We start from the raw sequence: 12,630 nt of genomic DNA, 5'->3' as shown, positions 1-12,630 counted from the left end.
GATTGAAAAAAGACAACCAGCATTCCTCAGAACCATCCTAGTTTTTGGTGGGGTTCTATAATCAGGTTAATTGTTTTGTGGGAAATTGTTTCTCTTTTCATTTTCACTGTTAACCATTTTAAAATACTGAATTGGATGTTTTTTTATAACTTACAGCTTTTGATTGCCCCTTGTTTTTTTCTGCCTCTTCTTTTCATAATGTTTTTTAGCCGAGTTCATAATGATCATCAATTTTTGGTGTTTTGTGGAAAATTGTGTTTCTTCTCATTATTTTCACTATTGGCCATTGTATTGGTGTATTTTAACTTACAGCTTTTGATTGCCCCTTGGTTTCATCTTTTTCTTTTTTTATTAAGAATACAAACAATTGAACAAAAGAATACTCCACTTAAAAAAGGTGAAAATTGAGTACTCTGGAAGAGTAGTTCCTGCACCAGTGTACCTATTGTGCTGCTCATAACCAGTAAAAATCTGTTGATGAATCAAATTCAGTGATGAATCAGTGAAAGTGTGGAAAAAAAACATATAGGCTTTTCAATTGATAATTTACTCCTTCCGATATTTCAAAATTTGGAGATGCTGCTATAAAAAAATCCATTGGATTACCACAACACATATCTATACAAGATATCTTAAATGAACATTTATAGATTTCCATGCAACACTGAACCTATCTTTTTGTATATGAAAAATGTATAAAATCCAGCAGTAAAAACCATCCTACTATATATGAATGTGGTTTGCTTTGTCCTAGAATAACGTCCTGAGTTCAATTTAAAGTGAGATTTGACGAGGCTAGCATGCTATCAAGAAAATGAGGGAAAATTAAAAGAATTAGAATTATACCTACCAAAGCTTTCAAAGGTTTTTCACTTTGAACTAAATCTAGAACACATAAGTTATCAGGACAGTCTTTCCCTAATGACATGAGTAGCTCAAACAAACAATCTGGTTGAATCTGAAATTAACAATATAATACACAATTGTAAACAACATATGGAAATGGAGGTTTTGGGTAAAACTATATTCCAACCCTTGAAAAATTCTACAGTCAGCCAAAACATCTATTTGTGTCAATGTTTTTTCTGATGTTATTAGGTAAACCTAAATCCTATTTTGCATCATGCAATTTAAAAAAAAAAAATCCAGAAAATTTCTTAGATAACAATATCAAAGTATTATTATACCAATTCGAAAGGGTAAAAAATACTTTAAAAAAAAATGTCATATTGAAAATAAAATGAAATTTACTTGTTTATATCGTCAAATAACTTTTCTGACATATAAATGTCATATACATATCCATATTATTTCTATGCTTAAGGCATAACAATAGCTTCCAGGGGTTGATCTGGGTATTTTGGGAAAAAGGACCCTGGCCAGTTTTGGGAATTTTTTAGCGCAGTTTTCAATGAAATTGGGAAAAACAACCAATATACCAGATGTTAGTTTTAGTGTGTTTAGTTCATTAAATTTGTTTTTAAGTATAACAACATGGCATTAAAGTTTATTTGAGTATCAAAATAATGAGTTCTAACTTTTTAAAGGATTGTTTTTTTGTTTTTTTTTTACATGAAAATTTGTGAACTAAAATATTTTGAGTTCTGTATAAAATATATCCTGTTTCTATTTTCTTTTATATATATCTTTTACTTTTCAATTTTAGTGTTGCTATGATAGCTGTCACATGTTTGGTTCTTTTCATTTTTTATTAACTGTATTTGATTGACAAACCCGGAATTATATACTTGTCCGTTTCCGGATTCGATCTGGTTTTAGCATTTTCCCACACTTCCTGTTTATTTATGGCAGCCATTGTTTGTCAAATGTTGTTTGTCATTCAATATATGTTTCAACTTGGATTTACACATTACTTGTTGACGATTTTTGACATAAAGCTAGCTGTTGAATAAAATAAACATCTCTGTCATGAATAATAAAGATGAAAATAAATGTTGTGATCATTTGGGAATTTTACTCCCAAAATTGGGAAAAATGTAGGGTTTTTGCCGTTGGGAATGGGTCCGAAAACCGGACCCTGTGGAATTCTAGAAAAATCCATGGCTTCAAAGCAAATGTCTTTTGAAATGGCTGACTTGACAAACTTGAATTTTGGTAAGGGCCATATTTAGTCCTGAAGTTTTATGTTTTATGATGAAAAATGTTTTTAGTTGATGAAAAGACATGTGAGAAAGTTAAGTTTTAAAGCGTTGATTTTTTTACTCGTTTTCATAGAATTTTTGTTGAAAATCAAAATGAATGCTATTTGTGATGTCATTACTGTAATAGAATGTAAAAAAAAATCAACAAAAGAGGTATTTCCTATCTAGTCACTGTATTAGCTATGAATCATTGTGCTTTTGCTTAATAAATTCTAATTTGATATTGTAACATGAAATATGGGCCATCTAAGGGCCTGAAAAAAACCTACTCTTTTGAACCTGATAGAGTACTTCTCTGCTTATCAAACTTTTTACACTAACAACATGCTAACCTTTCTGCAGTCCACAATACCAGTCTCTGATGAAGACTCATCCAACAATGGCACAATACTACCAAACATCTGGTAAAAAATCAATATGAAAGGAGATCACATTAGGCCAGACACAAATCATAACCTTTGCTAGATGACATATTCATTATATCAAAATTTGTTATCTAAAGAATCATCCATTATATATATATCAGTTAAAAAGTAAAATTTGTAAAATTAGATGCCTCAAAACTGAAGGAAAATTTTTTCATCATTAGAAGTTGGCATAATCTTACAGCAATTCACTGATTTCCAAAATTATCTATGTTTTAAAATTAACATTCCATTTGTGCTGCTTTTCTAACTTCTGGTATTAAAAGGACCCCATAATAGAGTGGTTAATCTTTCTAATTTTTCGAGAGAAAAAAAATGTGAACTTGAAACATAACTATCACATATTTCAAATTTTACCTGTAAAATAAATGGTTTTCTGTGTAAGATGTAAAAGGTCTTGCATACAAATTGTATTGCTGAACACAACACTGGGTTAGGCTGGTTGTTACTGTAGGTCTTTAACAGGCTAGGCATGATGTACATAAATCTACAAGGAAATATCTTTAATTATAAGAGTCCTATTACAATAGTCAAAGTATATTTGTTCCATCTTACAGAAGCTAGTTCCTCTACAAGCTTTGCTATAAAACATGCTATAATATCTGTTCCTATTGGAACACATAGTTTATGGCCTTTATTCCTTTAAGTACAAATACTGTAATATTTGTTCCATATTACAAACTTATATCATGAAGGAACTTCTATTTCATGACTATGACAGTAAACTATTTTACTTTTAACTTCAGAATTCATATTTATAAGTTTTTACTTTAAATAACACCTTTCCAATGTCCCCACGCTAAGGGATATATTTCATCTTTTCAAGGGAAATAACTCCAATAATTTTTTGATTATCTTTAAAACATTTTCATAACAATCCTTATAGAAATTTAGGAGATGGTTTATACCACATTTTCTGCATTTTTTCTATTTTCAATGGAATAACTCATGTAAAGTTTTATAAATCTGACAGGAAATGTAGGCTTGGGAGTACTTATTAGATCTGACAGATAGACAGCCAATATTTCTATGTCCATCACATTGTGTTGCAGTAGGGGATGATTGCATTGGAAGATGTGAGTTGGATAAGCTAAAAGAGACTCCCAGAATTTTGTATGCTTACATGTGTTTTCAACATATACCTTTAGTTATAGCCTGTTTTCACGAAATTTGTATTTTTTCTAAATTTACATAATTAAAATTTACAAGGTTATAAAATCATTTATCTTAATTATTAATCACAGGTCATCATTTGATTCTGTTGAGAAATAAAATAATATTTAGTAAATTGGAAAAATATAAAACAAAGAATTCCACTTTACCCATTCATTGAGAAGATATACTTGAAGTGTATACAAGTGTTGATAAGTGACATCAAGCAGAAGCGCAACATAGCTGAATCTTCACAATGGAGAATGATACAGCCATTGATGACATTGAGGAAGAGCTGAAGGTCACTGGACCATGCAAATGTACTGGTCATTGAGTCAAACATGGTGGTCATCAACTGTAAAAGAAATATAAACAACTGATGACAAAAATATATATGAATATTTTTTTTTTAAATTTTATCAAACAAGTGAAACTGAGTTACTGCTCACTGATGACACTCCGCCGAAATATTTGGGTAACCAGGAAGTTTTTGAAGAAGTAAACCTGAAAAAGCATCACACAGTATAGCTGCTCTATATAAAACCTGAAACAAAATTCAGAATTCCTTGTATTGTAACTTTGCTTTCATGTGTAAAATGATACAAGTGTTCAGTAAACAGGAAGTTGTCGAATGATGATTCTGAAAATGCATCACACGGTTAAGCTAACATATATGTAAGACCCAAATCTATGGCAGGTTCCAAATCTGTGGCAGATTTCTAATCTATGGCAAATGCGAAGTTACAAACAAATCAAATCTACGGCAGATTTTTATTTTCTCCTAATCTATGGCAAATTTTATTTTCTCCTAATCTATGGCAAATTTTTATTTTCTCCTAATCTATGGCAGATCTTTTCATAACATCACAATTGAATAAAGCGATTTTACATCATTGCTGCAAAATAGGTGGCATATCCACCCATAGATTTGAACACCATTCCAGATGAAGGTTTTTCCCTCAAAAAACAATTTGCAGGTGTTTTTCAGGAAGATGTGACCTATTATCCAAAAGAAGGACAACATGTGCTGTACCGCCGGAAGCCCGAGATGAATGAGGACACCGCTGTTTTCAGTACTGGATATTTTAGAAAAGGAGTTATTATAAGTATTTTACGGCTGGCAAATTTTGTAAAGTGAAAGATGAAATTACCAGATACCAATTTGATTTAAATTGTCATCAAATATTTTTTTTTATTAACGATGAATTAACATTATGTTCATTTTCATTTGTCTTTTTTCTTTTTTTAAACCTGCCTTCTTGTTTGTTAAGGCACTTAGTTACTAGTTGGTTTAATGAATGGGTTAAACAGGTACCATGCCCAGATGAAAAAAAATTACGCATCATTTCAATCTTTAAGTCTGTATAAAATTATATTAACTCATCATTTACGAAATGTTTTGGTTGACCATTATTGAAATCAATGTTTATTTCACAAATGCCTATAGACAAACTCCCGTTGTTGTACATGTCCTCTTGTTTGTCATTGGTCGTATATGTACTGCAGTGTTTTCCATTTGCACAAAATTTGCCATAGATTAGGAAACAACAAAAATCATGACATGGCATAACTCACATTTACTATAGATTAGGAATCAGCCATAGATCTGGAACCCACCATAAATTTGAGTCCCACATATATAAACCCTGAAACCAATTTTCAGATTGTATTGTAGTTCCTGAGAAAAATGTGACAAAGTTTTAAACTTGGCTATCGTTTGTAAAATGATACAAGTGTTCGGTAAATAGAAAGTTGTTGAGAGAAGAATCTGAAAACGGATCACACAGTATAGCTGACTTTTATAAACCCTGAAACCAAATTTCAGAAAACCTAGTATTGTAGTTCCTAGAAAAATGTGACGAAGATATTTATAGGACGGGCGGACTGATAGATGGATGGATGGATGATTGACTGGCTGATGGACAGATAAAGGTAAAACGGTATACCTCCACTTTTTTAAAGGGGGGGGGTATAATGATATATAACATACATGCATATAACTTAATGTCATTTGTATATTCAATGTTTAAGTCTGGTATAAATCTAAGAGTAAAATCAGTGACTTTTCTAAACTTTAAGTACTGTTGTTACTGAGGTTTGATAGACTAATGTTTAAGGATCATCTGAAGGATTGTTATTTAAAATAGAAAATGGAAATTGGGAATGTGACAAAGAGACAACAACTCGACTATAGAAAAAACAACAGCAGAAGGTCAAGAACAAGACTTCAATGTAGCAAGAAATTCCCGCACCTGGAAGCATCTTCCAGTCCTTAAATGTTTATAATACTATCTTATAATTCACAGAAACAAAATATCTGTATCATCTTTGTAAATGCCCTTTCATTCAAAAATTAAAAGAAAAGAAAAAATCTTACCTTAACCCATGAGTACTTGTGGAGAGTATCTAGTCCATAAAGTTCCTACAAACATTTAAAAAAGAAATTTATAGACAGTATACAATACTTTCCTTTACAACAACAGAGTCCAAATAATTTAAAATCAAGGGAAGCAATTATTTTATATTCATACTGATATAATTAAGTCCATGATTAGATAAATTGATTCAGCATAGTTTTTTTTTTATTCTATTCACCGAGAAACTGTTTTTTCAAATATTTTGCATATGTTAATGTCATATGATATTGTCACATCAAAACAGGTTATATTTTATGTATGGTGAAGACCACATAGGTTTTTCAAATGAATGTCAAATTGTAAAGACTATTATCTTCAGATAACTGGAAAAACCCATTTCGTTCTTTGTGCAAGTTTATTAGCAATAAAATAAAACATGTTGGTTATTTCTGTTCTGTTGTTTATGTTGCATTGTTGTTTTCTACCTTTATAATCATACAACTAAAAGGCAGCAAGAAATATATTCCCTATACCATTGTGTCATTTTTTTTTTAATGTGCATTTTGTTCATTTATTCCTTTTTAACTATTTCATAACATCTTATCTAAACTTGCCTGTCCCCAATTGCCTGCATACAGTCCAAACTCAGCTTCAAGAGCTTTCCTTGGGAAAGATGGCAATTTCAAAAACTCCTCATGAAGGAAAGACACATGGTTTTGTAACTAAAAAATAATTTAACACTCAATTCTTGTAGAAATGTATTTTATGTTTGCCTATTAATTACTGATTTTCTTACAAAACAGTACTGTACATAGACAAATGTCTTAGTTTAAAAAAAAAATTTATCACATATGTGGACATATTTATGTATGTTAAGAAAAATGTTAACAAAATACTGTAAATTCATTATTATTCTTTGGATACCAGTTTTCTAGGATTTCATGGGTACAGTTGAACCACAAAATTAAATGTTCAACATGCAATTTCCCCTAATCTACGAAAATTGATACCCATGAAAGTAATAGTATATTAACTTTGTGCATTCAACACTTTTTAAACACTTTTTTTCCCCCAATATAACAAATAATACCAAAACTTAGTTCTCCTTACTTTAAACCAATTAATGAAGTCACAGTGACCTTCTTTCCTTACCTGATGTGGTGGTGTATTCTTAAGAACAGCAGTAGTGAATAGTACCTTCCCTATTTCTACAAATTTCAGGGTAAAAGCCTATAAAAAATCAAAAAAGTATTTTCTAATTTTAACTGAATCTGCAAATATGAGAATTGTACATGTTGGTAAAATAATTGCTACCATTTTGAATGCTATTTGCCAAATCCATCAGAACATGTACATGTATGCACTGTATATAACTGTAGATGGTATTGCGTAGATTTAAACAGTAAATTTAAGTTCTAGAAGCAAAAGTATATGACAGACAACAGAAAAGTAATAGGCCTGAGAACACAGTTATTTTGAAGTGCATTTCTTTTAAACAATAAAGTCAAATAAAAAAATTGCACCTGCTCTATCTTAAAAAGATTTTTACAGTGTAGTGTACTACTAGTGGGACAAATAATATCAAATCTATAGAAACTTCTACCAGCTTCACTCAAAATATTGACAATTCTGTGTAAAGGGGGTCTAAAATTCAGATTGGCAGCTTCAGACGTAATAAAATTTGACCCTTTTTTAACTGGACCAAAGCACTACTTAACATACAGATTCAGAACTTAAATTTTTTTAACATGTAATTACATCCCCAAACTTAAATTTCCTGCATTTATATCAAGAAATAATTGGGAAAGTGTAACATATAAAAAATGCAAGTTATACAGTGTTCACACTAGGGACTATATTCGTAGACAACGAAAACCAAAGGAGGATAACTGTGTCCTTGGACCTTATAGTAAGACAAATGAACAGATGATGATATGACAGACATGATGATTCCTATAATATTTGCTCATACTTTCAATAAGGTCAGAAGTCTGTTATTTAGTGGTTATTGGTTATTCGCTGTTATAAATCTTTTTCATTTGATGTTCTGTAACAAATGAGGCTGTTGGTTTGCTCATTTTTAATTTTAATAAAAAAATGTCACACAAGACCCTTTTATAACTATATTAGTTGATGTTGAATTCCTAGGAACTATTGACACAATAAAAATGACAAATTGTTTTATGGCTCTTGACTGATAGTACCAAGAGAGAACCAGCTACCTTTGTTTTCATAAGAAAAAAATCACACTATGTCAAGAATATATATAAAAACAGATTTTTTCAAAAATCTTCTAACCTGTTTATCTAGATCCTGAAAGGCTTTATCAGGATTTATATTAACCAGACTCAGCTGTGGATAAAAGTTACGTCGGAAGAAGTAGAAATCCCTCACATAAGAGTTCAGGTTATGTATCTGGTCTGAAAGTAAAAATAAAACATTATTATAAGATATGGATCAGTATCAACAAAGAAATTGTGAACCATTAACATAACAAGCTAGTTTTCCTTTTTTTTGACATCTATAATGTACATAAGCTGCATGTATTTTTTTCCCTCTTTCTTTTTTTTTTTTAGCTTACTGGTGCCTATACTGTAGACATTGTAGGTATTCCATACTTTTTCACAACTTTTAAAATGTCATGGTTTTAAAAGGAAAGTAATTGTCATTCTTAGTAGATATAACAATACATGGACAATACATGATAGGAAAATGCAACAAGTAGTAAAAAATAATCTGACATTCAACATCATCTCTACACAGTCAAATTTTGCTCACATGAATTTCACATGAATCTCACCTGAAATTACCTTAAATGAGCCATACTGGCCTTGAATCTGTATGAATTTCATGTGAGATTCATATAAATCTAGACTCATATGAGCAAATTTTCCATGTGGACACATCTAAATAATCAATAAAACACATGTCTAAACATCAGCAAACAGGAGGGAGGTTATTCAACAGTATCACACCTGATTGACATGTTCTACATGCTTGGTAAATAAAACACATTCTATTCTTGTTAAAAGGGGGGTAATTTGTATTAATTTGAAATAAGGAATTAGATAGAAGAAAATCAAGCAGAATTAAATTACACAAGTATTATTGCATTTTTAACTGTTATGTTAAATATTATTTATTTGACCCCTTACCATTATTTTTCTTTTGATTTCCTGAAAGCAATTCAAAACAAAGAATCCAACTAAATGGGTAGAGTTCTATGGTGTATTTTCCTTTAACCATCAATACGTTTCTCTCTTTTGAGTGTATATAAAAAATATAATTATACTGATATTTCAGAAATTATTTTGAAGTTTTTAGTAATGCAATGCCTTGAGGATCGAAGGAATAAGAACTTTCATTCTGATATCTGGTACATGGCTTTTCCTAAAATTGCCCTAAATAAACTTGCACTTTGTTCATTCTTCAAAAATCACTATAATAAATGCATGAAAAAAGTTTATGAATAAACAGTACCTTGATTTGTTTCATCAAAACAGGGACCTAGGCATATAAATTAATAATCAATGGCACGATTAAACTGGAGGCTCTTAGGAGCCTGTGTGGCTCACCTTGGTCTATGTGCATATTAAACAAAGGACACAGATGGAATCTTGACAAAATTGTGTTTTGGTGCTGGTGATGTGTTGGTAGATCTTACTTCACTGAACATTCTTGCTACTTACAATTTTCTCTATCGATAATAAACTTGGCCCTTTAGTTACAGAGGAAAATATTTTGTAAAAATTTACGATAAATTACTAAATTTATGAAAATTGTTAAAAATTGACTGTTTTATACTGGCAATAACTCCTTAAGGGGTCAACTGACCATTTTGGTCATGTTGACTTATTTGTAGATCTTACTTTGCTGAATATTATTGCTGCGTACAGTTTATTTCTATCTATAATAGTATTCAAGATAATAACCAAAATGGCAAAATTTCTTTAAAAATTACCAATGGGGACAGCAACCCAACAACCAGTTGTCCACTAATTCATCTAAAAACTTCAGGGCAGTTGTTATTGACTTGACAAACAATTTACACCCTTATCAAATTTGCTCTACATGGTTTGGTTTCAGAGTTATATGCCAAAATCTACATTTTACCCTATGTTCTATTTTAAGCCATGGCGGTCATCTTGGTCAGTTGGCCAAGTCACTGAACACATTTTTTAAACTAGATACCCCAATGATGCTTGTAGACAAGTTTGGTTAAATTTGGCCCAGCAGTTTCATAGGAGAAGATTTTTTTGTAAAAGTTAACGATGATGGACGACGATGACGGACGACAACCACGAACAATGACAATGGATGCACGACACTGGACGCCAAGTAATGAGAAAATATATAGGTAGAATATGAATAACTGTCTTTGAATTTTATATCAAAAGTTGCTACATGAGCTTTATAACTATATAAATGAATATTATGATTTAATAACAATTTTTTGCACAATATCCAATCAACCCTTCAAGTTTGAAGATGACAGTTGAAATTATAATAATAATAATAGAATAGTAAAAGAACCGTAAAGCACAGTATAGTTGCACTGGTACACTATCTGCAGAATGAAGATGATAAGAGCACCATCTATAATATCAATTATAACATGGCCGAACATAAACAAACCTAGTCAAATCAGATCTTTTCTCTTATTTCTAGCTCATCATACTCTATAGTTTGAACCCCTGCCTGGCAGGTTCCAATCTGGTATTTTACCCCTCGGTTGTCATACATGGCTAATGCATTATAAAGAATGTAAGAATTAAAGTATCTTAAGATATTCAACTCTTGACCAAACAACACTAATAACTAACTTATGCTCTACATTCCAATAAGGGAATTAATGTGTTGTTTAGTCACTTGTTGATTTTTTTTCTATATTTGAATTCGGCGATTAGTAATTCTATAATTAGAGATGAACAAATACTTACTAGATTTACTGTCAACCAGGAAGTAAGATGGATAGTCTTCCTCAGGAATATTGAAAAATTCCAAACTTTCTTGTAGAATCTGGGAAAACTGGGTGTCCTATAATTAAACATGTAAAGCAAGTTATCATAACAGCACATTCGTCTGGCAAGAAATTCCGTTTAAGTATTTTACTGAAACTTCATTCTTGGATTACATACAAATCAATTTACTTTATTTGCCCCTAATACCAAAAGTTCAGACATTGAATATAATGAAGCATTTAACAGTAAAAATACCTAAGGGGTCTAAACAGGCATCTTCATTCTTGTTTGACCAAAGGATTCAGAACCTTAGTTTTAATACCAACCTCATGTATTGGTAACTGAGTAGGAATACTGGTTTGGTCTGGACCATGAACAATAATCTTCTTAGCACTTGGTACCATAGCAGATATCAACAAGTAGGGCTGAAATATAATGTATAAGTTATTGGTGCTGTTCAGCTATTCATGCAATTATATTTACTAAATTGAAGCAATTTCATACGCTATTTATACAAATAAATCTAGGTGAGCTGAATTAATTTTCCTGAAAATTTTAGCAGATGTTGTGTATAATTTATGTGAAAACTTTTAGCTGACACAGCTGTTTTTTTGTGGTGTGAAATTTTTTTTTCTAGCAGAAATAAATTATTCATTATAAAATCTAATGCTGATGTGCAAAAATCGCCAACATTAATCTTTTTGTATTCATCAAACTGCGGATATTAAATTTCTCCACTCTAATTGTCAGCAACAACTTTTACATAAATTCTAAATAATCTTTATACTTTAATAATATGAATCAAGTGGTCGACCATTTTTTAAACTGAAAGATTTAAAAAGAAAACAGTGGGTGCCACATGTGGAGAATGATCTGCTTAGTAATACCCTTCTGGTATTTTTTTGGTTTGGTTTTTGTTGCTCTGTCTCTGGTTATTTTTTTGTGCTTTGCTTTTAACCTTTTTTTTTTTAATTTTGCAAAGGATTTGCTGGTCTCTGTGATTGTCCCTATTGGTAATTTGTATTTCTTATTTCATGGAACTATTATGATTTAACTTTTCTAAATTGATCTAAGTATTTCTCTATGTACATTTAAAACCAAAAATAATCCCCTGTCAAAGCCTCTTAACATTAGAGGTAGAATCAGAAAGGCCATAATATACTAACGTCACACTGCTCTTTCTTAAGTGTCTGTTTCAAATCTTTGAAGTAGATTCCTTCAACGCTAGGTATTACCTGTAATAGACAACAAGTGAAAGCTGTAAATAAATATTTTTTCTGTTATTCCAATTATCTGTTCAGATACTGCAACTAACTTAAACAAAGAAATGTAATAATTTTTCTATAAAATAAAATAAATAATTGGGAAATGAGTCCATGGGACAAAGATGACAGATGATGGCCCTTCTTGCATATTATGTTTAAAAGAAACAATGGCGAAAATTCTACTTGATCTGTGTTTTGTTGTAATAAGCATTGTGTATAAGTGTCATACCATTTGGTTCAGGGAAATTTATGTTAGGGAATAATGGAATCAAAACTATTCTGCAATTTATCTATTTGAAAAGAGCATA

At 30.8% G+C, this 12,630-nt stretch overlaps 1 protein-coding gene across 3 annotated transcripts in view; it reads right to left on the bottom strand.

The window, feature by feature from the left end:
* Positions 1–12,630, bottom strand: part of LOC134708088 (protein unc-80-like) — a 66,000-nt gene that overhangs the window by 18,803 nt on the left and 34,567 nt on the right. For 2 of the 3 annotated variants that reach the window (XM_063568386.1, XM_063568388.1), the window contains 12 exons: positions 12,224–12,292; positions 11,384–11,482; positions 11,037–11,133; positions 9,252–9,272; positions 8,395–8,516; positions 7,249–7,326; positions 6,711–6,818; positions 6,117–6,161; positions 3,910–4,094; positions 2,945–3,074; positions 2,495–2,563; positions 851–958 (listed from right to left, as the gene is read on the bottom strand). In XM_063568386.1, the coding sequence (XP_063424456.1) occupies positions 851–958; positions 2,495–2,563; positions 2,945–3,074; positions 3,910–4,094; positions 6,117–6,161; positions 6,711–6,818; positions 7,249–7,326; positions 8,395–8,516; positions 9,252–9,272; positions 11,037–11,133; positions 11,384–11,482; positions 12,224–12,292 (1,131 nt within the window). The remainder of the gene's footprint in view (positions 1–850; positions 959–2,494; positions 2,564–2,944; positions 3,075–3,909; positions 4,095–6,116; positions 6,162–6,710; positions 6,819–7,248; positions 7,327–8,394; positions 8,517–9,251; positions 9,273–11,036; positions 11,134–11,383; positions 11,483–12,223; positions 12,293–12,630) is intronic. The other variant, XM_063568387.1, reaches the window with a different exon arrangement.

The sequence above is a fragment of the Mytilus trossulus genome, chromosome 2 (genome assembly GCF_036588685.1).
Source record: "Mytilus trossulus isolate FHL-02 chromosome 2, PNRI_Mtr1.1.1.hap1, whole genome shotgun sequence".
Classification (NCBI taxonomy): domain Eukaryota; kingdom Metazoa; phylum Mollusca; class Bivalvia; order Mytilida; family Mytilidae; genus Mytilus; species Mytilus trossulus.
Note: the sequence above shows the minus strand (reverse complement) of the source record. Positions and strands in the feature narration are given on the sequence as shown.